This window comes from Pseudochaenichthys georgianus, chromosome 9 (assembly GCF_902827115.2).
Source record: "Pseudochaenichthys georgianus chromosome 9, fPseGeo1.2, whole genome shotgun sequence".
Classification (NCBI taxonomy): Eukaryota; Metazoa; Chordata; class Actinopteri; order Perciformes; family Channichthyidae; genus Pseudochaenichthys; species Pseudochaenichthys georgianus.
The window spans coordinates 8791626-8819271 of NC_047511.1; the positions used below are offsets into that span (position 1 = coordinate 8791626).

The following is a 27646-nucleotide window of genomic DNA, read 5'->3' on the forward strand; positions in this document are numbered from 1 at the left end:
CGGGGAGCCGGAATTGGTAAAAGTGGCTTAGTTATTTCCGGGTTTTAATTGTATCCAAGCACTGTGCTCGAAGTTCAAATTATTTCAACTTTGACCTTGTTTACTGCTGACCTTTCGACGCACAACCAATCAGATGACAGCTGTATGTAGCAGTGCAATCTAGCAGGGTACTTAACCATAACAACAAAACTAGCTTACTGTTCTCACCGCAAGGATCTGTTCCCAAATAGTGGTGAGAAAATCACGCATCATGTGAATACAGATTGAATCACACAGATTTCGTGTTGACACACTTGTGAAAAACACAAGACAAGATCATACATGACACAAAAACAAACTCACATTTTCTCCAAAGCTCTTTTTTAGCAGCTTGCTTTTATCTTACATTTTTCTTTTATATTACAGTGTTAGTTGGCTAAATACGATATTTTTTTATTCCATATCATCTTAGGATAAATGAAGGATTTATTTACAGCTTCTGGAGTCGGGCTGTTTTCTCTACTGGCGTGAACCAAACAGTCATCTACTTTACTATCATTAAGAAATACCAAAATGTGCGATCAATCTTTTCTTACAGTAAATGCTCATGTTGGTGGAAAACCAGGCCTACATCACAGCATCTATCTACAGCGGGATGTGTTTAACAGGGAATACATATCTTCAAGAATCACAGCCATAGGATCTTTGAATGCTTCAGAAAAGCCCTTAAAATTGTGATTTGAATTCACAAAGTAAAACACTCACATACTGATAGAATGACGAGCTGCTCTCTGTTGACTGAGAAATAACTAAAAACAGACCAAAAACACAACGCGGTGCTGAGAAATCTACAGTGAAGATCAACAGGGGTCAGTCTGAAGCTCCATGTTATGTCAACAATATCTTTGCTTTTATTTTAAACCAATTCTAATTAAATTCAAAGTTTTGACTTTTTTTATTTCGAATATTGGTATAAGAAAATCCTGACTTTCTTGTTTTTGCTAAATAGCTGAATTTGAGTTAGATTAGCCAGATTTCATTTTTTTTTTAATGTATTTATTATTAATTTGACATGAAGAATGTTGAAACTCAAACAAATTTTGGAATGTTCTTTTTCAACTAACCAACATGCAAATTTTATAAAAAAAATCTGATTCATTCATTTCAATTGATATTGGAGAACATTTTTGATGTTACAATTTAATAAAAATGTCACTATTTAAATAAATAAATAAATAATTAATTATGATTTATTTCCTTTTTTTAAAAACTCTATACCATAAATCAGCCTCAGGGAAATTGAAGGACAACGTAATGAAAGTTGTGAAGGCTGCCTATATTCACAGCATTGATTTTAAGCACAGGTGTTTTCATTTGGCTGATTAAACCTCACTCTTTGAGAAGATCTAATCAGAGTCGGACAGAAGTTGTGAAAACACCTTTGCTTCAGCCTGAAGAGATGATAAACTATAAAAAAGTATACAAAGATACTTTTTGGACCTTTGGAGGTGTTAGGTGAAGTCCTCTGGAAAATAAATAAAGGTGAAATGTAAAACTGTACAGTCATTGCTACACAAGCATGTTGTGTGTGGCATTATCCACTAGTATATATTTCCATTGCATAAATGAATCACAGTCAAGCGGTAATAAAGTACACATACTTTATGTTCATTACTACAGCCGAAACTGGTGTGTTCGGGATCACACTGTGCACAAATAATGGCTTTCTATAAACTGCGGGAGAAACAATAAACACTGACTGTTAGTGAAGTCAGTAACAGATTTGATTTGTAAGCTAAAAATGTTTCTAAAACACCTCTAAATGAGAAATGTCTATCTTTTTCTTCAAACAAATCCCATACGGTAAAAAGACCAAAACAAACAATGTCTATCCCTCAATAATTATTTACTTCATGTCTGTGGCTCTCAGCCCCATGTCCATTTTGTCCTAATAAAAACATACATCTTTTAAAACATTCTTATACAGATTGTCACTTGGTTACTCTTTTCAGTGCTGATTAATCCGTATGTGGCTCTTTAGTTACTAGTTGTGGCAACATGATGGTGATTTTAGGATTGAGGCAAAATAAAGTAAAATGTGTGTGTTCATGGTAGTCAAATAATATGTGATGTACAACAGTGTGGCTCACTATCTTTAAAGGATACTTGTTATAGGTACATTCACAGTTGTTTTTGGTCTCCACACTGGATTGGTTTACAATAACACCAGAGTTCAGCCTTTGAAAGAAACCTTGTTAGCTTGAACAATGTTAGCTGGCTAGCTAACTGTCCATTAGTTTCCTTGGAGAAAGGTCAAATGGACATTGTTAGGGATTTGACCTCCATGTCTTCCTCTGTGTGGTGCATTCAAATAAACAAAGCCTGTGTTGAATGAACCGACAAATTGGAAATTTTCTTTTTTATACACAAACATTGGTTAGCCACCTAACTAGCTATTTAGCAAACAAGCTAATTTTCAAAACACAAAATAAGCCACACTCACAAAGAATCAAAGGTGAAATGTGTAATACTTGGTCTCCTGCTTCAAACTAAGAGGGGGGCACCGTTTTACCTCTACTAATGGGTCCATACAATCTACATTGTTTGTCATCAGCCACGAAAGAAGTGGAAAGGAGCCTTATAACTAGCAGCAGGGAAATCATAGTCAAAACTCAACCAAGCTGCTGAAACTGAGAGCTGGTCTAAATTGATAAAGCTAACGCATGTGTAGTAGTAGCTTATAGTTTCTAATAGTTCATCCTAAACATGTTTTTATTTGATTAAATCCAAGATAGCAGAAACATGAACGGCACCTTTGTCTTGTCGTCCCAGCCGCCAGGAAATGTCTTAGCTTGGAGGAGAGCGTGCCGCAGCTCACAGAGGTGGTAGCATCAAGAATGGATCAACATGTGATTGACAAGCCCTTAGTCAGCGTTACTTCTCTGTCCTCTCGTGTTGGACTGCTGGCAGACGTTTCTGGAGGTACAAGTGATATTAGACAGGATGGGCAGGGGCTTGTCAGTTAGTGAGCCTATTTGAGTGAAGATTTCTGCAACTCAATAGATGTGTCTGACATATAATCAACAAATTAACCTCTTCACATTCCATAGATAATATAAGTTAAAACTAAATTCCAGGCCATATTCTACAGATTGCACCTTCAAGTCAAAACTGACTGCATGTTTTCAGCTGTACGCATTTGTTCCAGAGCTGCACAACTCCATTTTGGCTGCCAGGAAAGGTGTGCAATTGCCCAAAAGCCCTCAGTGTTGTTGTCCGTCAGCACAACACCCACATCACAACACTTATATGACATGTTAATTTAGTGTGTTTGCACACAGCACCTAGTCAGTGCACCTTTTCACCAGGCCAGAAGGATGTTACTGCTTCCATCCTGCCTGCTCCTAGACATCAGTGCTAATGCTTTGGGTGACCACCTCCTTCATGGTGACCGAGCGAATAAGGTTCTGGTAGAACCTGGCCAAGTCTATGGGCAGTTCAAGGTCCTGCTGCTGCACAGTCCTGTAGCTGATCCTGCGGCCGCCGTTGCACAGCCTCTCCGGGTGCTGCAGGTAGAAGGGCATGGTGCAGCGGGTGCAGGTCGGGCAGAAGGCATGTGAGCGATGGCACCTGCGCGGTGGCTGTGTGGGGGAGTAGCTGGCAGGACCATTGGCCTCAGTAAGGAAGGTAGGCGGGTAGTTTTCCGGTACGTCGCTATAGTGCTCCGGCGTCGGAGGCGTAGGGGGAGCGGACAGAGCCAGGGCCGGACAAGGAGACATAGAGGCGAGCTCTGGTTCTTCCTCTTCCCCCTTCTCAGACTCCTCCCTCTTACAACAGTAGTACTGGAATGGTTACAAACAGGGAATGGATACAAGTCAGAGTCAGTGTAATTAAATGTTTAATGTTAATCATGCAGAGGCTAACAATAAGAAGTCATGCTACTAAACAAAACAACACTGGAGCTGAATTCATCGATCCACCCTCTAGGCTGAGTTATTATGTCAGAATGTATTGGATAGATTGTTCATGTTCATGTTTGTACATACTTTTTATTAAAATAATCCCCTCAGGATGAACTCTACTGATTTTGGTGATCCCATAAATGTTACACAAACGTCAACGTTGTTACTATAATGCCCCTAGCGATTTGTGGACTTTGTTTTATTTGACGTTTTGGCCGTCGCCATCTTGGTCTTTTGGAACCAGAAGTTACACACAAGGTCAAAGCAAAGTAGAACCGAATGCTGAAAAAGAGACATATATAAGACAAATACATAAAATACAAACACGTTGTGAAAAGGCTTGAGTTCTAAAACGAAGACCATACATCACTCAGACTTGATAGCACTGCGGTTGTGAGCTGTCAATTGCAAGGTATGGCCTAAAGCTTACCCTGCTTCCTGGTGTAGGACCTTGATTACAAAGTACACATTATGTGGTATATAAGAAGACTTGAAACCAGCAATTGGGACCATAAACTTATCAGGAAAAGGTTAATTAGTAATAAAGTACTAAATAAGTAAGTAAGTAATAAATCAAGTAATAAGTAGGGTAATTTTTTCATAGACTGGCCCCACTTCCCATTAGATTAATGCATGTTTAAGCATTGTTGCTTTGGTAATCCTTATAGTGCCATCATGAGCGTAACATTTGTCATTTTGATTGAAGCAACTATTATATGGAGCAACACTGTAACATCCCGTCATGTCTGCTAAATTGTTCATGTCATGTTAATCAGGTTCATGTTGTTTCACGTTTAGTTCATAACCCAGGTTAGATTTATGTTTAGTCAAGTCTTTTTGTTCACCTGTCTAGTCCTGTCATTGCACTTCCTGTTTTATTTTGTACTTACCTCTGGTCTCATTTCAGGTCCCCTTACTTCCTCCCTTTGTGTGTTTTCCCGCCATCGTCAGTGTCTGCCCCGCCCCTGATTGTTTCCACCTGTTCCCCCTTACCTCATGTATAAATAGTCCTGTCTCCCTTTGTCCTGTGCCAGTTCTTTGTGCCATTTAGAGAGCCAGCTTGTCTTGCCAAGAGATTATTGTATTTTGTGACCATCGTCAAGTTTATTTAGTTTGTAATTTGCTTTGCTACGTTTTGCCTCTTAGGAGTGATTTTTTGTTTGAACTTTATACTTTTCCAAAGTAAAGACTATTTTGAACAAACTTTCTTTTGAGTCGTGCGTTTGAGTCCAAGTGTCTGTTAGGTTCCTAACAAACACATCATTTGTGTCAATGTTTGTCTCAGTAAACTGTAAAACTAGGATCCTGACTTTGTAGCTAGAGCAATCAACAGGCCATCATTTAATTTGTCCAATTCTTGGGCTCATGATCAAATAATCAACCTCAGCTGTCAGTTATTCTTCAAATGTTAACACGATAAACTAAGCTGGAAAACATTATATTTGCTGAACATTAGCATGATAATATTAGACTCAAAGCATTGCTGTGGTAACTAAACATTACTGTAGACTCATCGTATTAGGGTTTCGGTTAAATGCTTTGAATCTTGATGAACTTGGATTATTTTTAAAAAGACTGCATTTGCAAATGAGTTTTGGTTCTTTTTCTGTTCAACATTAGTGGGTAGTAAAACAGTCATACCTGTAACCTACATAAACACAGTACAGCAACGATGGTCAGTAAGATCACTGTAGCCAGAATTCCTCCTGCGATGACCACTGTCCCGGCTGACATTCGAAATCCTCTCCATCAACAGCCTGCAGGGAGGAAGAGGAGGACAGAGGTGGGACGATGGAAGGAAGATCAGAAGGAAACAATGGAGAAAGTAAAACAAGAGCGCAAGAGAGGAGAAGAGTGAAGAGGAGGACGAGAAGGAATTCAGAATTAACTGACATTAGTTGAGAACGTTTCAATGGTAAGGAACAATACGTCGTCAATGCTAACTTAGTTTCAAACAGGACACAAACAGAAATCTCCTGGGTGAAAGTCCTTTTTGACAGTTGCTCTGAAAGTCCTTTAACAATGTGGAACGGCTTACGTTGGAGTTTTTAGAAAGTCCAGTTTGTCTCATAGAGATGTTAAAAAGTGCCTTGCTACGTCAAAATCAGTCACACTACTTCCTGAATACTGGCTATACATCCACCCAGCCAGGAAACGTTCTCACAACTTTGGCTAACGTTACCTACAGGTTCTAATAATGTTTAAAGAAAACGTTTTAAGAATAGTAGGGCAAACTGTTCAAACAATGTTATCAAAAACATTTAAAAAAGGTTATCCCCAAACATTTTAAGAATGTTTTTGGAGAACATTATCCTACCTTTCAGAAGAACATTCTGGGATCCAAAATAAAACTTCCAGTTGAAAACGTTTGAAGAGGGCAACCACAATGTCAGGTAAACAACAAACCAAATTGTAATAGACTACAATTTCACTTTGAGGTGAAACTTCAAAGCAGCCTTAAAGTAAGATCTACCCAAGATGTTAACAAATCCCTGCATGTGTTCAAGCATCAAAGGTGCGAAACAAATGAAAATACTTTGTATGTTGTATTTTGTGTCTCTACTGGGACATGTCTCCATGCTTTAATGTTCAAAAAGTTCTTTATTTTTCTCATACTGCCTGTGCTGCAGCACCTCTTTTCACCCTCTGTCTGAAACCAGAGCCCAGTCTGCTCTGATTGGTCAGCTGGCAATTTCTGTTGTGATTGGTCAAAAAAGTATATTGATATTTGTGTATTTCTAAATACACAAATATAAATATACTTTTTTAAGACCTGCATATATTTATGACAATTTAAAAATAGCCTCAATCTGGTTCAAGTTATTCATGTTAAAGTAAGTGAGAGAAAAGCAACCTCAAGGTTCCGACATGTTTTCAACAAGATGAACATTTAAATGTTCATCTATCTTATGTTAAGCATTTCATGTGCCGTCTGCCTATATAAACATCATGCATTTTTAAAGTTTTGTCATTTCGCTGAGTGCTCCCAAAGCAACTTGACAATTAAAGGCAGTCAAAAGAGCAGAGACTTCCGATAACAAAGAAGCACTCTCCATCCCACACAGCTTCAGCCTCAAGGACCGTTTAACTTATTGTTTGTCTTCATGCACATAATGGATACAAACAAATATAATTGTCAAGACCAGGGGTTTTCAAAGTGTGGGAAGGTGAGCCTCCCCTCAGAGAACTTAAGAACAGCCGCGCCCCCCCTCCCAATTATTATTGCTATTATTATTATTATTATTATTGTTGTTGTTGCTATAATACAGGGGTATTATTATCCAGTGGAAAGCCCTTACCTACTAACCTAGTTAAATCAAATTGGTTACTTTCTTTTGGCTAGGCAGTGAAGTTTTACACACCGTCTTATTTTACTTTCTCAGGACTTAAAACAGTTTTTTGGGGGCAGAACCCCACAAAGAAGAAAATATATTTACACACGTAAGGTCATCATCTTAACAGTTTTTTATGCTCATCGACTCATCTGTGAGCAGAGCATCAAGTTGGCATGCCTATAACAGCTGAATGCAGCGATTACCATTTTGTTCAGCAAATCGCCTCACAAACTTATTAAGATCCAAAGCTTTAGTGCGTTTTGATTCAATGCTGAGTACAGCCAAACTTGACGGTCTCTTCTCTGTCATTGTAGACCGCAAATACCTCATTCCTTCCGTGTACTTGGGTCCAAATGCTTCTCGTTTTGCGCCGTCCCGTTCAAATGAAATCGCCGCCAATCAGATTTCCTCGCTCGCGCCAGGGCCGGGTGAGGGGTTACAAGGCTCGCGTCTTGTGCTGCATTCACTTGCACTCAGACATTAGGGATTTTCTCTCATAGATGTCCGATGAGCCATAACTTTTATTTCAAAACAAAGCTGCCAACTGGGGTGGCAAGGCTATTTTTAGGGTGGCAGTTGCCACCCCATGCCACCCGGTAGATCCGCCCCTGCTTGACCGGTACTTGCTTTTGATCAAAGTCAATGCGGAAACCCCGCACTCACACTGGTAGGCGGAGGTGAAGGGAATGAGCACTTTTACAGCCTTTTTGGCGAGGTGGGGGAACTCGGTCTCCACAGACAGCCAAAAGTGAGCAAGTGATGTTTTCTGCCAAATGCTGTCTCCTCTCTCACTTCACTAAAAATCGATTCATGTTGCCGCTCGCATAAAGTTAGCTGAAGTTAACTAGCTAGATTTGACTGTTTGTCGTTATTTTTTTCTCATTATTTTCTCACACTTTGAAAACCGCTGGTCTAGACGCTATCAACTCAGGCAAAAAGAGGTGTGACAACAACAAGAGACAGACTGACAGCGACATAGAAAGATTATTCTACTTTGAAAGTTATTAGGTGAAATTATAACCAAAACAATTCTGGATAATATGTAATTGCCTATGGACAAAATATTTTTAAAGAGCAAACAAGGAAGAGATTAATAATTCAGGGAAAAGGTAACACAAGGAATGGTTTTCCCCCCATTTTTTAAGTCAAGTGTCTATTTTGAATCTCCTTGAAATTACACGAGAGATAGAGGCAATTGAATTATGCATTTCAATATTCACGTTCCATTCATGTTTTGTGAAATATATCTCGTCCAAAACAAAAAATAGACAAAGCAAAAAGTGTAAATAAGGGAAACACTAAAGGGACACCAGCATATGTTCATTTGTATAACATCTAACATTGAATATGAACACAGACAAAAAAGTAACCAGTTTCCCCTGAGGGCTTCTGCGCTACAGTGCTCATCCAACATCCTCCTGGAGATGGAAATCACTCATACCTGATGTGCTGAATTTCATTTATGAATCCTTGATATTCAGCTTTCCCTCATGTTTTATACAGCACAACAGGATTCAAAGCAGTGTTTAAAAAATGGAATAGTCAAACACCGACATGCGGATGCAGAGTTACATGAGAGGAGATGTGACTAAAGCAAAGTCGTCATCATCATCATCATCATCATCATCATCATCATCATCATCATCATCATCATCATCATCATCATCATCATCATCTCATTTCCTCTGCTTCCTGTGGGGGTGTGAGGGTAAGCAGGAGTGTGTCGTCCAGGGCAGCGTCACACTATGATGCATGTGAAGCTACACGACCAATACGACACCCAACATGCCAAAAATAGTCAAGAGGAACATTTATCTGTTAAACATCACCAATCACCAACCAAGGTAACCCCCCCCCTTATCACCTGAATCTCCTCCTAGAGCACCATTGTGTTCTTTGTAACCAAACATCTCTCAGAGGGGCGTGGGGAGGGGCTCCTTATTTTCATCTAAAGTAACAGACAGAGAATCAGCACTCTGGAAACAGGGCTGAAACAGAGGGGATTATGGGTAATGCTGCAATGATCTGTTTGGAGTTTGGAGCCAAACACTTCAGAGACATGTTTGTATATATCTGAGAGCTATAATATATTGATGAAAAACAGTATAATAATACTAATAATAGTATAACTCAGAGATATTACATACGAGACAAATCCACAGGCTGATTCATGTGCACAATTACCCAAGGCCTTATTACTAACATTCAAAGCATAGAGGTTTGGTTTTGGTAAATCACAATTTATATATCGTTATCATAGAGGGGTGGAGCGATGAAGTATTTTTGTAGGCTGGGGGAACGAGTCCCTGGACAAAAAGCAATGGGATTTTTAAATTGGATTTTAGTTAATTGCAGAAAATAAGATCTGTGGCAAACACACATTTACAGTATAATACTTACATATTTTGTTTGGCATGGGCACTGATCTCTAAACTAATCGAGCAATTTGATCCCACCCCTTGCAGTCAACACGCCAAAGTATCTTTGGGCAAGATATGTTATGTTTTGCATGGGGTTTTTCTTGTTGTTGGGTTTTACTTGTTGTATACTCCTTTTACCCCTCACTACTCTGTCTTTCCGTCTCTGCAGGGCTGGTGTGTGACAGGGGGGCGTGGCTGGTTTACTCCTGGCTGCAGATGAGGCACACCTGTCCCCACTCACATCATGAACCTGCTCTTTAAGAGCCTGGCCCTCACCTCACTTCTCTGCCAGAGTATTACATGCTGTTCCGCGGTCCGGAGTGCCTTTCTGCAGCAGCCTGTCCTCCTACAAAAAACGACCATATAGGTCGATTGTTCAGCAGCTAAATACGACCCAGAGACACGTTTTAAAGTGTAGCGCCTCTAGTGGTCGTGTAAGAAACAACATGCTCCTGTCGATTGCAAACGCTCCGGAGGGTCGTTTATTCACAAATAACCCTCTCTGGAAAATCCTAAATTGTGGAATAGTTTGGCCATTAAAATGCTTTTTTATTAGATTTCTAGCGAGAAGTGTATATTGTACTTTTATAATCTACGTCCAGTGGATGTGTAGGATCTACAGTGTGATAGATATACGAAGATGATTTGAGGTCTCGCCAGGAGAACCTGTACTGTATATGGGGCAACTTCCATGTAAAGTTAGCGTGGGTGAAAACAGTATTTCCGGTCTCGAAGTTTTCATAATAAAACCGGAAGTATTCCCCACACTGTCAAATGATTACGCAGTGATATCTCCATTACTCATCCACTAAAAAACATCAGTTTATCCTTGTTAATTACACAATATTGATTGGTTTAAATTGTGTACAATGCTTTTGTGTTTTTAACCTTCGATTCGGAGAAACAAATTGTTTTTTCGGAGTTTAGACACGACAGAGTTTCCGAAGACACTACACTACCCAGAATCCCCAGCTATCGTTTGGGACAACAACATCCGCCTTGCTTTACAAACCCCGTGATTAGCCCTCAAGCTCTGTGATTGGATATTGGAGTGGCAGTGCGACAAGGTTACGCTGTCAAACAGCTCTTTGAAATGGAATGGAACCACGCCAGACTATCCAAAACTGGACTTGGACGGGTCCAGCCCCCGGGTCCAGCCCGGCCCTCCCCCCCAGAATTACACTTGCTGCCTATTGTGTGTTTCGCAACATGTTCTATGGCACGTCTCTACTGGGAAATGTAGTTTTAAAAGACGTTTTCGTATTTCCCACAATTAGAAGTTGCCAGTATTAAACTGTATACATCCCTGGAGGTTTAGGGGACACGAAACACATTGGTGTTATCAAATTTAAAACATATAATTAATACATGGGTGAAAATTGCTTGTGTCCATAATGGGCAGCATTAATACCACATGACAGCTGGTCTTATGTCTGTGACCCCTCCTGCTGTTAATTGATAAGCCTGAAACATGCACTTGTCAAGGTTCAGATGCACATTTAGCAAATATAGCAGTAGCCATCGATCATCTTAAGATAAGATACTTTATTGATCCCAAGTTGGGAAATGTTTTTGTTACAGCAGCATGTACTACTTTGTTCTACTCCTCTACAATTCAGAGGTTAACCTGGTACTACATTTATTTTTGTTACTTTGCAGATTCTGATTAATGATGTGAAATATAAACAACCCTTAAATCAGACTTTAGTTACACCTGAGTAAAATGCAGCCTTATCAGTTTGTCTGTTTTGCACATCCTCCTGTTAATGTCTTTGGACGTCCTGCACTAAACTGTTTTATTGTAGAGATCACTACAGTATCTTCTAGATATTTTCCATTCTATATTTCTATCATTGACCCCTATTTTGTATGTAGGCTACTCTTAATATTTAAATGTTTTCATCAATAACTAAATAAATATAACTTATTCAACAACTACATTCAATAACGTGCTTTAACCACTAGGAGGTGCGGTTTAGACCAGTGGTCTAGTTAATAAAACATAATAATATCGTACATAATATGACTATTCACTTTATTGTGAGTTTAAAACAGAACGGTAAAGGAAAATACAGTTTCAGTCTCTCGATGTGAAGCTTATGCATTGTACCATGAACCTGTATAGACCAACAGTCAACTGCATGAGGAGTTGGAAAGGTAGTTCAGAAAATCAGTAATATCTTTAAAAACTACAAAAAAGTCCCTTTCTCTCAGCTGTGCACCGTTATGGTGTAAATACAGACTATCTACTAATTGGATCAAATATAAAAGTCAGCCGAATTAGTGTTGATACTGCAAGGAGACGTATTGTGTGAAAAGAAATGGAAGATGTTGTTTAATTGTTGATATATTTATGGTTCACGTCACGTATTCAGTTTTGGCGGCATCTCTTCCAGTTTGTCAAAAGGTCTTCTGATCAGGGCTCTATAAATACATATCTAGGGCAGATATGTAATATTTAATGCAGCCGAACCGTGTATTACAATGCCATTATGTGATGACTTTCAAAGAGAAAAGCAAGAACACTCGGAATAAAGTATTATTATTATTATTATTTTTAATGTTTTCCGATTTCATATCACATAAACACCATATCCCGACGTGCATTGCGGCGTGATTTTAGCCTATCAAAACCTCTGAAAAAAGAAATGTGTCTCTCAGAATCGAAAGAGAAAAACCTATGGGAAAAACACAAAAGCATTGTACACAATTTAAACCAATTAATGTCGTATAATTAACTAGGATAAACTGATGTTTTTTAGTGGATGTGTAGTGCAGATATCACTGTTAAATCATTTGATCATTGGTTTTATTATGAAAACGGCGAGACCGGAAATACTGTTTTTAACCCGTAACTTTACATGGAAGCTTGCCGCATATACACGTTCTCCTGACGAAACCTCAAATCATCTTCGTAATATCTATCAAACTATAGATCCTACATATCGACTGGACGTGGATTCTAAAAGTACATTATATACTTCTCGCTAGAAATCTAATCATAAAGCGTTTTAATGGCCAAACTATCCTACAATTTAGGATTTTACAGAGAGGGTTATTTGTGAATAAACAACCCTCTGTAACGTTTGCATTCAACGGGAGCACTCGAGGCCGACAATTTTAAAACGTAATTATAGGTCGTATTAAGCGCTTGAACAAACGACATATTTGGTCGTAATAAGGGCTTAAAACAATCGACCCATTTGGTCATATGAGTTGGAGGACTTGTTGTTCTGCAGCCTGGCGTCTGTTGTTGTTCACTTTGCAGTTTGTTAAGGAGTTCTTTTGAGTTTTTGTCGGGAATGTTTTCCCGCAGCTTTATTTTTGGATTTACTACGGCCAGCCAAGCTCCCTGTCGTCAGTACCTGCCTTGGACTACCTTTGTTTATTAAACACATTGAAACTTTATTTTTGTCAGTCTCTGCTTTGGGGTCCAAGTATCTAAACGTCACAGAATATTCTGGCCAAATGGACCCCGCAGAGAATGAGAGACTCAGGGAAGCGCTTGCTGCCCAAGGGGTAATTATAGGGCAACATGACAGAGCCCTGCAGAGAGTAATGGAAGCGATTCGGGACTTAACCTCCGGTGTGACCAACCTCGGAGGCCGTATGGAACAGGTCGCAGCACACCTCTCCACGCTCCCGCTGCCTGCCACTGCTCAAGCTCCAGATCCTGCTCCTCAAGCGGATCCGGAACGACAGCCCTGCAATCCTCGTGAGCCCTTTATCCCCACACCCGTCAGGTATTCAGGAAATGTAGGGTCTTGTAGTCAGTTCTTACACCAGTGTAGTCTTGTGTTTGAGCAACAGCCTTTCACTTATTCCACTGATAGATCTAGGGTTGTTTTTATTATGAGCTTACTGAGTGATAAAGCAGCAGCATGGGCCCTTGCCATATCTAACAGCAACTCGCCTATCAGTCAGTCTCTGTCGTCATTTACTGCAGAGATGCGTACGGTTTTTGAACATCCAGTGAGGGGGAAGGAGACTGGTAAAAGACTCCTTTCACTCACCCAGGGTTCAGGCTCTGTAGCTAATTTTGCTGTTGATTTCTGACATCTTGCAGCAGAGAGCGGTTGGGATGACATGGCCTTGCTGGGAATTTTTTTGTAAGGGGCTAAATGAGGATTTAAAGGATGAACTAGCTGCCAGGGATGAAACCTCCTCCTTAGAAGAGTTGATTTCTTTAGCGACACGATTAGATAACAGCCTCCGCGAGAGGCATAGGGAGAGATCAGGAGAGCATAGCCCCACCTCCCTTCCCCCTCAGTCCAAGTTTCCTAGACTCACCTGCATTCCCTGGACCTTCTCTTCATCCTCCTGACTCCTGGCCTTCCAGTGATTCTCCAGCTACCAAGGTTTCTCCCTTCCTCATGGAGGAGCCCATGCAGCTGGGAGGGATGACGCTTACCCAATCCGAACGTCAACGCCGTCTTCATCAGAGACTCTGCCTCTACTGTGGCCAGGCTGGTCACTTCAGCGCTGGTTGGCCTTCTCGGCCAAAAAGACCTGGCTCATCAGCGACAGGGGGAGCACTGATGAGCCGTACCTCTATCCACTCAGCCTCTTCCAACCGCATCCCAGTCAAAGGAACTATTTATTGGTCTCAGAACTCTGTTCCGCTTCAAGTTTTGATAGATTCTGGTGCGGATGACAATTTCATTGACTCTGACTTTGTTATGCAGTCTAAACTCCCTTTCGAGCCTCTTCCAGAATCTAAGGATGTGTTTGCCTTAGATGGGCGACTCCTAGCCCGAGTCACCCACCGTACTGCTCCAGTTTCCCTCAAGCTCTCTGGTAACCATCACGAGATAATCTCGTCTATCGTTAACTGGAGTTTGTTCTGTCACTCTCATTGCTTACACTCTGCTGTACTCCCCACAGTTACTAGAGCACCAGACCCCCTCAAATCCATTGATCTCACCTCCGTACCCCCTGAATATCACAGTATCAAGGAGGTTTTCAGCAAGGACCACGCACTATCCTTGCCGCCTCACCGGCCCTACGATTGTGCCATAGATTTGCTCCCTGGCACCCCCTTTCCGTCTAGTAAACTGTACAATATCTCCAGGCCAGAGAAGGAGGCCATGGAGAGTTACATCTCTGACTCACTCGCTGCTGGACTTATTCTCCCCTCTTCATCGCCGATGGGCGCAGGGTTCTTTTTTGTGGACAAGAAGGATAAGACCCTACGCCCTTGCATAGACTACAGAGGTCTACATGAGATCACAGTCAAGAACAAGTACCCCCTTCCACTCATAGACTCAGCCTTTGTTCCCCTTCATGAAGCCACCATTTTCACTACGTTGGATCTTCGCAATGCGTACCACTTGATGAGAATAAAGGAGGGGGATGAGTGGAAGACTGCTTTCAATACTCCCCGGGGACATTTTGAGTATTTAGTAATGCCTTTTGGGTTAACGAACGCACCTGGGGTTTTTCAAGCTATGATTAATGATGTCTTGCGTGACATGTTAAACAGGTTTGTTTTTGTGTACCTTGATGACATCCTAATCTTCTCTTGCACTCTTCAGGAGCATGTCCAGCATGTTAGGCTGGTACTGCAGAGACTTCTTCAGAACAGACTGTACGTTAAGGCTGAGAAGTGCGATTTTCATACCTCTTCTGTGAGTTTCCTGGGTTTTATCGTAGACAAGGGACAATTAAGGACTGACCCCGCCAAGGTCCAAGCAGTGACCGAGTGGCCCACTCCCTCTAACAGGAAGCAGGTGAAAAGGTTTCTGGGATTTGCCAACTTTTATAGGAGGTTTATTCGGGACTATAGTAGGGTAGCAGTGCTTCTGACTAAACTCACCTCTGTCAAGTTGCCTTTTGAGTGGTCTCCTGCAGCTGAGGCAGCTTTTGTAAGACTGAAATGTTTGTTTTCTACTGCTCCTGTGCTCTCTTATTCTGATCCAGGGGTCCAGTTTGTGGTGGAGGTGGATGCCTCTGATTCTGGAGTGGGGGCAGTATTATCCCAGCGTTCCCCCTCAGACCAGAAGCTCCACCCTTGTGCATTCTTCTCTCGCCGGCTGACCCCTGCTGAGAGGAATTACGACGTTGGTAATCGGGAGTTGCTGGCAGTGGTTTTGGCCACCCATCCTTTTATAATATGGACGGACCATAATAATGTGTCTTACCTTCGCTCTGCACGCAGGCTCAAATCGCGCCAGGCTAGGTGGGCTCTCTTCCTGGGATGGTTTAACTTTACCTTGACCTACCGGCCTGGCTCCAGGAATGTGAAGGCCGACGCATTGTCCCGGCAGTTCGCCTCCCCAGTGGAGGATTCAAGAGATGTAACTATTCTGCCATCTTCCTGCGTCGTGGGAGCAGCTAGATGGGAGATTGAAAGGGTGATCCAGGAGGCCCAGGAGGACCATCCAGCAGCTCAGGATTGTCCACCAGATCGGCTGTTCGTTCCCCCCGATGCTAGATCTCCAGTGCTCCAGTGGGGACATGCGTCCAAAGTTGCCTGCCATGCAGGTTTTCATCAGACCCTGGCCCTAATTAAACAACGCTTCTGGTGGATCACTATGTCCGCAGACACGAAGGAGTATGTCTCAGCCTGTTCCATCTGTGCCCGCAGCAAGGCCTCACATCAGGCCCCGACTGGCCTTCTTTGCCCCCTTCCCATTCCCCACCGGCCATGGTGCCACATTACGGTGGATTTTGTGACTGGTCTCCAACCATCAGACGGGAACTACACTGTTCTGACCATCGTTGACCGTTTCTCTAAGGCTGTGCACTTTGTCCCCCTGCCTAAACTACCTTCTGCCCTCGAGACTGCCACTCTTCTCACCCAGCATGTTTTTAGGCTGCATGGTATCCCTCAGGATATTGTTTCAGACAGGGGTCCGCAGTTTTCCTCCCAAGTTTGGAGGGCCTTTTGCCGGGCATTGGGGGCGTCGGCCAGTTTGTCCTCTGGGTACCATCCCCAGACCAATGGCCAGACGGAGCGGGAAAATCAGGACCTGGGAACGGCTCTTCGTTGTGTTGCCTCTCGAAATCCAGCCTCATGGTCTCTTCATCTGCCATGGGTTGAGTACGCCCACAACTCCCTGGTGTGCTCGGCCACAGGTATGTCACCCTTTATGGCTTCCAACGGCTTCCAAACCCCCCTTTTCCCGGTTCAAGAGAGAGAGGTGGCGGTTCCCTCGGTACAGGGGCATCTTTGGCGAGCCCGCAGAGTCTGGCGTGAAGCCCGGGCAGCTCCCGCACCTCCGCCCGGAACCAGAGGCTGGCGGATCGTCACCGACGACCAACTCCGGATTACCAACCGGGCCAGAAGGTTTGGCTTTCCTCCCTTGACCTCCCTCTTCAAACTGGGTCTCGGAAACTCACTCCCAGGTACATTGGACCTTATGAGATAGAACGTGTCATCAATCCTAGTGTGGTTAGGCTTAAGTTGCCTCTTGCCTTGAAGGTGCACCCCACTTTTTATGTGTCACTCCTTAAGAGAGTTTCCTGCAGCCCTCTTTGCCCTCCGACCGAACCCCCTCCACCCCCCCAGCTCATCGACAACCACCCGGCCTTCACTGTACGGAGGTTGCTGAACGTTCGAAGGCGGGGCCGTGGATACCAGTATTTAGTGGATTGGGAGGGGTATGGGCCAGAGGAGCGACAATGGGTTTCTCGCTCGCTCATTTTGGACCCTAAACTCTTGAGAGACTTTTATGTCCGTTACCCGGATAGACCTGGTAGGCCGCCAGGAGGCATCCTTTGAGGGGGGGGGGGGGGGGTACTGTTATGTTTTGCATGGGGTTTTTCTTGTTGTTGTGTTTTACTTGTTGTGTGCTCCTTTTACCCCTCACTACTCTGTCTTTCCGTCTCTGCAGGGCTGGTGTGTGACAGGGGGGCATGGCTGGTTTACTCCTGGCTGCAGATGAGGCACACCTGTTTATTAAACACATTTAAACTTTATTTTTGTCAGTCTCTGCTTTGGGGTCCAAGTAGTATCTAAACGTCACAAGATACACTGATAAAATGGAAATGTTGACTTAAATTAATTGTATTATGTCAATAGATTTAATATAACTGTATTAGGTACATTGAAAGCAATAATATTATGTGTAAATTAAAAATTACAAGGTTAATTTAATTAAAGTCAACCTTTCAGTTTTTTCAGTGTACAAATGCTCCCATAGGCCTGTCTACATTATTGAGTGTATTTGAATCCGTAATGTATAATGAAATGTAATGCAGGATAATCTCTACATATTGACACCGGTTTGTGATTTTTTGAAACGTGAATGCAAGTGAACAAAAGTAGCTAGCGTAATGCTTTAGATTAACCTAACGATAGTCGCATGTCATTACTGCTTAGCTAAAGGTGTTTGGCCTGATGACGTTTAGTGGTCTCATTTAGTCACTTTTAGCAACTGCTGTATTTACTGTAAGTCACGTTAATGCTTGAGACATTGACCGGCGGAGGATTTAGAGACATATTATATGTCCTAGAACAAAACGTGAAAATCTAGTTAACTACAGACCTTACTTTGGTAATCAAACCAAAAACCCATTACAAAATACAATGATGTTGAGACAAGGGAGCCCTAAGGTGCTACAATTAAGGACTGATTCCTGCACCACCCGTTAGCATCAGTTTCTTGTCAAATTCAATAACATGAAAAATATGTATTTAGGATGTGAACGGGATATTGCTGTTATAACGAGAAACTGAGCAAATACGCTGCTATAAGATATGATGTTCAAAGTTTCAGATTAGAAACCAACATAGACTGTTTATATGAAGTGGACATCGTCTTGATGGTTATCATATTCAGTCACAATAATTCACCTGAACTCCCAGCATCATTTCTGTGATGACTTGAACAAAGCTAAAGAGTGGAAGAGATTACTGGAGCTCCACATTGGGCTGGAAATTATTGCTGGGAAGTCAGTGAGACGAGCAACATAAGCTCCGTCTACGAACTATTGATTGGCTTTTTTGGGGGGTTTCCATGGCTACAGAGACCTTGACCCTGCTGACAGCATCAAAGAGGGTCAGGGGTAATTTACACCCAAACAGCCAGCCAACACATAGAAATCACCGTCCAGACACTTAAAGTTCAGCATCCATCCATCTACCGTCCATACTTTCACCCATTTATTCACAAATCCATTAACCATCCATTGTACAACCATCATCCATCCATTGATCAATCCTTAATTCCAGCCTATATCAATCCAATCATCCATCATACATCCATCCATGCATCCACCCAACCATCAATCATTCACCAATCCATCCATCACCCATCCATCATCCACACGTCCACCCAACCCACCATCCATAATGCATCCACCTATCCATCCATCCCTTCTTCTATCCATAGTTGATCCTTTATCAATCCAACAATACATCTGTCCATCTATCTTTCATTACTTCTTCCATACATCCAACATTCATCCATTCATCACTCTTTCCATCATGAATCCAACCTTCCATTTACAACCTATATATCCATCTATCCACCCATCCATCAATCAATCAATCAATCAATTTGTACACACATCCATCATACAGCCCTTCTCATATCAATCCATCTATCACTCATCACTATCATAAATCCATAAATCGATACATCCTTCAGTTGTTGCTGCACCTCCAACCCATTAAACAGAACTTAAGTTTATTTTGAGACCTAAATAAATCTCAGATATTTATGTATTATTTTTAATGATATAAGATCAATTTGTAAAGGAAGATGTCGAAGTTCAGTTATCAGCCCTTCTGAATTTGTGGATGAACTCAGGGCTCGACATTAACAACTGCCCGATACCGGTGTCGGTACCATATGTGTTCGGGGTACCATATGTGTTCGGGGTCCGTCTCTTACAAATGACGTCACGACGTCACGCATTGTGATTTTGCGATTTCCCCGCAGGCTAGGCAGAATATTCGAATTAGCTTCGGCTTGACGTGGAGATGTGATTTGATGTGTCGTTTGTCCCCCAACTCCTCTCCAAAGTTGAGATATGTAATAAAATACTCAGGGGAGTTTCCTGAATTTTCATGCCCAAAGGCAAGCACTAGGCCCTGGGTAAATTAAAGGAATGGTCCACTCATTAGATAATTAATCAAAACTTCAGTATTTAGTGAAACGTTATGTTTAAACCATACCCTGAAGAAATCAGCGATATTCCCCGGTAAATAATGATTTTATAGCTCTTTTTTATCAAGACCTGTATATTCCGTCTGGCCGCCGCCATGTTTGCCATTTTCAGTAGTCACGTGATGGTCGTGACGTCATCCATGCGTTCACTTTGTCAACACACGGAACCATGGTGGAGTATTTCAGTTCGGACTCGTCAGCAGAGGAACAAGTTTTGACCAATGTGAAGAGATTGGATGGGGGAATTCAGCCATACATATCAGTATGACAATACGACACCCTCTGTCCTAAGACCCTCACATCGTACAAGGAAAAACTTCCGAAGAAAACCCACCGTTTAAAGGGAACATGGGAGAAACCTCAGGGAGAGCAACAGAGGAGGGATCCCTCTCCCAGGACGGACAGACGTGCAATAGATGCCGTGTGTAAATTGAAAAGATAATACATTTGCAACATAGGTAGTCCAAATGTTTGGAAATGCATGTGTGTATAATGGGAAGATGATATAAGATACTATATGTATGCATGTAGTACCACCCTTGCTAGCGATTCCCTCTCTAGTTTAGCATACTCAGCTTCGTTGTCCCTGGCCATAGAATCACGATGTTATGGGGCCGGAAAAAACTGGGGGGAAATACACACTAGCCGGTACTACGCTATATGGAAAGGCCACCAAAAACTGTCCTGGCCTGGATGTTAAAACGGGGCTAGCCGCTGCAATGGAAATGCGCTATAACATACCTTATTCTTACTCCGAGCACTACTTCTGCTCCTCCGTCGCTTCACACTTGCAGAGGGCGATTTCTCTACTGGCCGAACTGGTGTCCTGGTCGGTGATGACACCAGAAAGACCGATGGTACTGCATCTCCATTGAGTAATGGTTGTTCTTTAAATCCCATGTTATGTTTGATCATACTCTCAGAGTAGTCGTCCGGAAATGTGAAATGTTCGCTGCATACATGAGCCTGTAAATCTCTCGGTTCGGGCCGGCCACATTTCGCTAGCCACTGCCTCCGAATGTACTTCTTACGCTTACCTTTTGGCAATAGATGGAACCGAGCATTCCGTGGATTGTTCCTATCCGAATTATGGCAATATTTCGCGATACAGTGAGGCATATTTGAAGAGAGAAACTACAGTAAATAACATGGAGATCAACGTGTCTTCGAAAACCAAACGCATGGATTACGTCACGTCCGGGAAATGGCGGCGCCCACAGTGTTGATGTTATTTCGGGATATAATCAGTTTAAAATCACTGATAATGTCATCGGATTAAAAAAAAAAAAAGAGAGACTGGCAGAGACTGGTCTGTTTTATCGGATGATAATTTTTAAAAAATGAGTGTCATGAGCATACCATTCCTTTAAGAGGCTGATCTGGGGCACTTTTGTCCACTTTCCCTGGTGCTAAAAACTCAAGTCAGAAATCCCTGGAATCGTCTCAGAGAGTAGATGATCAGTGGGGACTTGTTGTTACTGAAACATGATGTTTCAATGTATATTTCCATTGAAAATGCTAACCGCTAGCCGCAAAGTTAGCATCGCAGCCACTGCTCCGTTTTCGGAGACTTTGCACACGTTTTTCACAAACATTTTCACATGCTAGGAGTATGGGAGTACTTCCATTCGCTTCGTCTTGGTCTGTAGATGTGATTTGATGTGTTGTGTGTCCCCCAAAAATAACAATCGACAGTGTAAACATAATTATGTAAATAACCCAATTTGTGTTCTGTGAAACGGAAAAGGATTTTACATTGTTTTTGTTACTTTCGTTGCAGTGTCTTAAATGTAATTTAGGTTAACTTCCTGTTTGAAGTTGTTGCTATGGAAACAACATGACGGAGAAAAAAGTAATATCTTCTACATATAATAACGGACAAAGTAAAGAATGAAGTGTAGGCTATGTTTAAATGTTCGGAATTTGACCGTGTATGATGGTCCTCTTGAGTTGCTGTACAGCCAATGGCGTCACGGCCATTGCTCCGTTTTCATGTTTTCTTTACATGTTTTTCACAAACATTTTCACACGCTAGGAGTATAGGAATACTTAAATTCGGTTCGTCATGATCTGTAGTGATTTGCCCCTGAGCACCCCTGGGTAAATTACCGTACAGCCAATCACAATGCGTACAATGCGTGACGTCATTGGTAAGAGACGCCCCCCAAACACATATGGTACCCCGTGTCACTACCCGATCTGCAGCTCTGCCTGATCTGCAGTGCGCATGTGCGAGATGGTCCGCCATATTGGAGAACTCCGGACGGCAACCCAAGAAGGACACTTGACACAGTGGCTTTTTGCAAAGCTGTTATACAGCCATATGCCATACATTTTTGCATACATTCACAGTAAATATTTATTCAGTATGATAGCTGTCTAACAGAAGTTAAATTCATGTCTGACTTATGCTGACAATGTACTTAACCCCAAATAAAAGAACCCAATAAAAAAAGTTGTTAAATAATAGTGAAGTCACATTGTAATAACAATAACTCATCTCTCTCGAGTTTTATTTTTCAGCTTTGCCAAAAGCCAATAGCCTCATCCCAATACCCCTCCTCGACTCCTCCTTTCCCTCACTCGCGTCCCTTCCTTGCATCTTAGCTCCGCCTCCGTAAGATGCGAGCGAGGGACACGAGGAGGTGACAGAGGAGTCCTCAAGTATTAATTGGGATGTTCTCGTTCACTCAAACGTCACTCTTAAACGACATCTGTTAATGATGACATGTGCACAGCTGTATCCCAACCTGATCTCACCAGAATGCGTGACTCCACCACGACTCCTTAACACCACAATGCGTGGTGGAGTCACGAACTTTGTTACATTTACGTGTCGGCACCACGCAAACAACCCCAATGTAAAGTGAATGAGGCTCCTTTGTCGTGGTGCACACACGCATTTCTACAACGTCCCGCAGTGAGCTTTTATTCTATACAACGTTTTTTAAATCTACTTTATAGCTTGTAGTAACTCACGGGAGGCTTCTTTTATTTTATTTGTATTCATAATTATTTTTATTTTTCGTCAGAATGTAAAAATTACATTAGTTACGAATTTGTGTTCTCAAAAAACAGTGCATTGTGTGTAATGCAACTGTGATTTTTATTAAATTAGTTAGTTTTTAAGGAAGGCCAGAGCTTCAGCTGTGTCAAATAGATTGTTCCCTTTAGTTAACGTTATTTAAAAGATAATGATCATGTCCCCTGTATTGTATTACGAGCGTCCATTCCCATTGGATAACGGAGAATTTTACACCCGGAAGTAAGTAGCCTATTCTCCTTACTGTCGATTGATTTTACAGTGATATCTGCACTACTCATCGACTAAAAAACACCAAATTGTTCTTGTTAATTACACAACATTGATTGGTTTGAATTGTGTACAATGCTTTTGTATTTTCCCCCTTCGATTCGGAGAATTTTTTTTTTTCTGAGTTTTTGGACGGCAGAAGACACTACACTACCCAGAATCCTCAGCTATCGTTTGGGACTACACCATGTGCTTAGCTTGACAAACCCCGTGATCAGTCCTCAACCTCTGTGATTGGATGTGCAAAGTTTACACAGAGCGTCCAAAAGGACTTTGAAATGGAATGAAACCCATCGACGGCACACTATTCAAAACAGGAATCGAACGTGTCCTACCCCCCCCCCTCCCCTTAGGTCACAGGCTCCTCCAACAGTGCTACGCAATAAAACAGATACACACAAAAAATAGTGAAATAGTGCAATAAGAGTCTATATACAAGTGATTGGAATATGATATATTAGATAAATAATTTCTAAGTAGCAGCCAGATGAATGTTATTTCTAAGTTCAGGTGTTTAATAGTCTTCTGGCCTGTGGGATGAAGCTGTCTCTGTGTCTGGTGGTTTTAGTCCGAATGCTGTGGTACCGCCTGCCAGACTGCAGCAGACAGAACCGTTTGTGGCTGGGGTGATGGGGTCTTTTATAATCCTGAGGGCTTTCTTTAAGGTTAACCTGGTATTTTTACTCCACTACATTTATTTTAGTTACTTTACAGATTTGGATTAATGATGTGAAATATAAACAACCCTTAAATCAGACTTTAGTTACACCTGAATGAAATTCAGTGAAGGTGATTGTCAAGTGCCAACAATCAGGAGAGATATTTGATAGTTGGTGCTTGAGAAGACTACATATTTATCTGCAGATCCGTTTAAAGCATATTCATTACTCGTTATTCTCTAATAGTTAATTAAAGACTGTATATAATTGCTATTTTGCACATCCCTTTCAAGATTTCAAGATTTTCTAAGTTTTATTGACATATCATATACACAACAGTGTAGTTATGCAATGAATGAAAAACTTGGGTCACAGGTTCCTCAACAGTGCATTACAAGACATCTATCAATGTGTGTACCTCCACCATTACACTGTCGTATTCTGCACATTTCTTTAAATAAAGCCTTATTAGTTAGCACATCCTCCTATCAGGCACTAAACTGTTTTACTCTAGATATCATTTGAGTATCTTCTTGATATTTTCTATTCTATATTTATATAATTGACCTTCTACTTTCCCACTATTTTGTATGTACTCTTAATATTTAAATGTTTTCATAAAATATAACACATTCAAAAGTGCGTTACAAAAATGAAAGACATTAAGAAAAAGGCATTTTAAACAGTCATTAAAAAGCAACACAATCTTCCTGCATTGCAATTACTCTAAACGTGTAATAACGTTCTTTAACCAGTAGGTGGTTTGGGTTAAAAGGCTGTCAAGTTTACAGTGTTAACAAAATAAAATATACTGCTGTTTCCTGTTTAGTTTACGACAAATATTATTTTGTTATTGTTTTGATATTTGTAACACAAAAGCGATGGAAAAAACCCATAGCAACAAAAAAAAGATGGTCTTAACCAGTCATCTAGTAGTTAATAAAAAACAATAATATCAAAACAAAATATTACTACTAAGTTTATTGTGAAATTAAAACAGAACGGTAAAAGAATAGTTTCTGGTCTATTCTGATGCCCGATCTCTGTAGATAAATAAAGAACTACGATAGATGTGTAATATTTAATGCAGCCAAACCATTTATTACAATGCATTCATGTGATGACTTTCAAAGAGTAAAGCAAGCACTGCTGAATAAAGTATGATTTTCTCTTTTACGAAACGTTTTTTTTTCATATGGAATGCATACAGGACCTCTTTTTCTCCACATTAAGTGTTAGACAATAGAATTGACTATTCTTGTCTGTCACATACTCTTCTTGTCTGTCACATAAGTGGCGCAACTGAAGCGGTATTGCGCTAAAGGGAAATAATTTTGACCGAAGAGATTTAGATTTGCCGGCTAACGGGAACTCTGACGTCGCCATTTTGTGTGGTTCGTGGATGCACTCGGCTCCTCTCGACTGCTGCTCGGGTCTGCTCGGTCAGCTTCCGGATGAGGAGGCATTCGTTCGACCAATTTACAGTAGATAACGTTACAATTTTTTTTAACAGGGGCCATAATAGTGTAAATAATGTTTGTTTTGGCAGTTATAACTGAATGTAATGTTTTCTACATCTGGGAAGGCATTTGCCTTCATCAGATGGAAAGTGTCTTGACCAACAACTCAAGTATTTCTTATAGCAGGGCATGCAAGCGAGCAATCACAAACAAGAACAAAAAAGTAAAATGAAGAATAATATTGAAATTGTACAATACAATATTGTGGTGGTTCATCTTATAATTCAGTCTAGAGAATGCACCAGACAGCATCTAAGACCTGCAAACATCTACATTTTCTAGGGGGAGGCCCCCCAAACCCTTCGTGCGTCATTTTGTTCGTGCACATATTTCAGGGCAATCTCCATTGGGCTCAGGGCCATCTGTAAATTAGATTAGATGGCCCACAGGGCCATCTCCCAAAATCCTTAATGTCATGCACTGGAACTGCTTGACGAAAGGGGATTTTTCTGCTGTGGAGACACACAGAGAGAAACTATGCAGCACCAATACATGTTATTAAAATTGTAGCAACATTGATGGTTGTTTGAGATCAAGGTCACTATTTTTTCATTGCTGATGCAGGTTTTATTGTGCAGTGAGACAGCAGCTCCTGCTTTTTGTTTGCCTTTCCATCCTGATTCAAAGCATCCCATTGACAGAATGAGTTTATATATGTCTGATGACGTCCTTGGTTATTTTTAATATAAACAAATTCGATTTGAATACCAAAATCAGCAATGCATTGATGATACTAACAATTCATGTTTGTGAATCTGAAGCCGTAATGGGATCAGGGTTTATCTGGCACTGACAATAGTCTCAAACAAATGAACCATTTATTTCTGCTAGTTCAATTTTATAAACTACAGTGAACAGCTGTTTAAGGAAATCAACAAGCCCCTTTTGAAGAAAACAAAACTATATATTCTGGAGATTTCCAATGGAACCAATGGGCTTGGACGGAGAGCATAGTGAGTTTAATATTATTTTGAAATGGAGAAAACACATTGTTGGTTTTTGACTTTTAATGAAATGTGTAAACATTTATCTTGCTAATAATACAGGCCAGACAACTAATGCCTAAATTAAATGGCAGTACATCATGTCAGGAGTACTACAGGAGTATTAACAGTAAGGGGACTATAAATGATCAGGGCCATAGTCATCATTAAGGAAACTGAGATCATATACAAGTATTTAAATTAAAATATATTTAATGTGGCTACTTATAGGCCAATACAAACTTTAAATTAAATGTGATTTAATGTTTAGATTCATGTGTTATTAATTTGGGTCAACATGTTGATCATTATATTTTAAATGCCTGTAGGAATATCATTTATTCTTGTTTTGTAATACATGAGCATGCAAGGCAAATGTACGCTCATAAATGTCTCAGGGACATGTGGATTCATACATTGGCGATTATTTCTGATATTATTGTAAATGTTTGTTGATAGAATTGCGTACGTAAAAGCTTGCAATTAGACACAATTACACGCGACCAATAAAGCAATTATAGACAATTAAACATTACGTAATAACGTTCCTTTTAAATGTTAAAAGTTTACTAATCCCTATAATGATTTATAAACCTTTTTTCTGCAGGATTTGCACCCATTTAGCTCAGTGCACCGTAAGAACCACAAATAAACATCTGATCATCTTACCCATCACATTAGTATTTGGATCGTCCCATGCCGTCCCCCGCGGCACCTCCAGCTCCAGGAGCCCCGGTTTGCGGGCAGAGGTGACGGGTAGGAGGGTCGAGTTTCAGCAGGGAGAGGTGTAACCCAACCTGGAACTCTCAGCTAACAGCAGCGTTTTACATCCACACATTCATCTGACCTTAGAGGACGAGGAGCAGAGATGTGTCTCGGTGCGTCAAAGAGGCACACTTGTCTTCACATGTATTCCGTAACTTCAGAACCCGTGCTTTGTCCCGCAGCAGGAGACTTTGAAATGCGGCAAGGTAGTTGGCAAAAGACAAAGTTCTATCACCAAATGAGGAACTGTTTCTGTTATGAATGTTTCATTCATGTAACTGAGTCTATCGGTTGTTGCAGATTAAATCCCGAATTCAGAAATATTTCCTCTCAAAATCCACAGCTTTTTCTTTTTGCTTTAGTCCATACAAAACGTTGAAAAAAACCAATGCATGATCCAAACACACACAGGGGTACCACAGGAAATCGTGCTGTTAATGGGAGATCTCTGGTCCGCTTAAAATCATTTGCTGGATGTAGGTTCTGCACACTAGATCCGATCTCGTCCTATCTGTGTTGCAGCGCATTCATTTCCGATGCTGACCTGCCTGGGTGCGTCACAGCAGCGCGCGCTGCAGAAAATATACTTGAAGGA

General features: G+C 41.2%; 1 protein-coding gene across 1 annotated transcript; it reads right to left on the reverse strand.

The window, feature by feature from the left end:
• Positions 1-1295: 1295 nt before the first annotated feature.
• On the reverse strand, positions 1296-27198 carry LOC117452979 (protein FAM163B). Its single transcript, XM_071204249.1, has 3 exons — positions 26956-27198; positions 5583-5698; positions 1296-3821 (listed from the first exon to the last, which is right to left on the reverse strand). Exons 2-3 carry the CDS (start codon positions 5673-5675, stop codon positions 3384-3386), a joined length of 531 nt encoding a protein of 176 aa, XP_071060350.1. The 5' UTR covers positions 5676-5698; positions 26956-27198; the 3' UTR covers positions 1296-3383.
• Between the last annotated feature and the right edge of the window lie 448 nt (positions 27199-27646).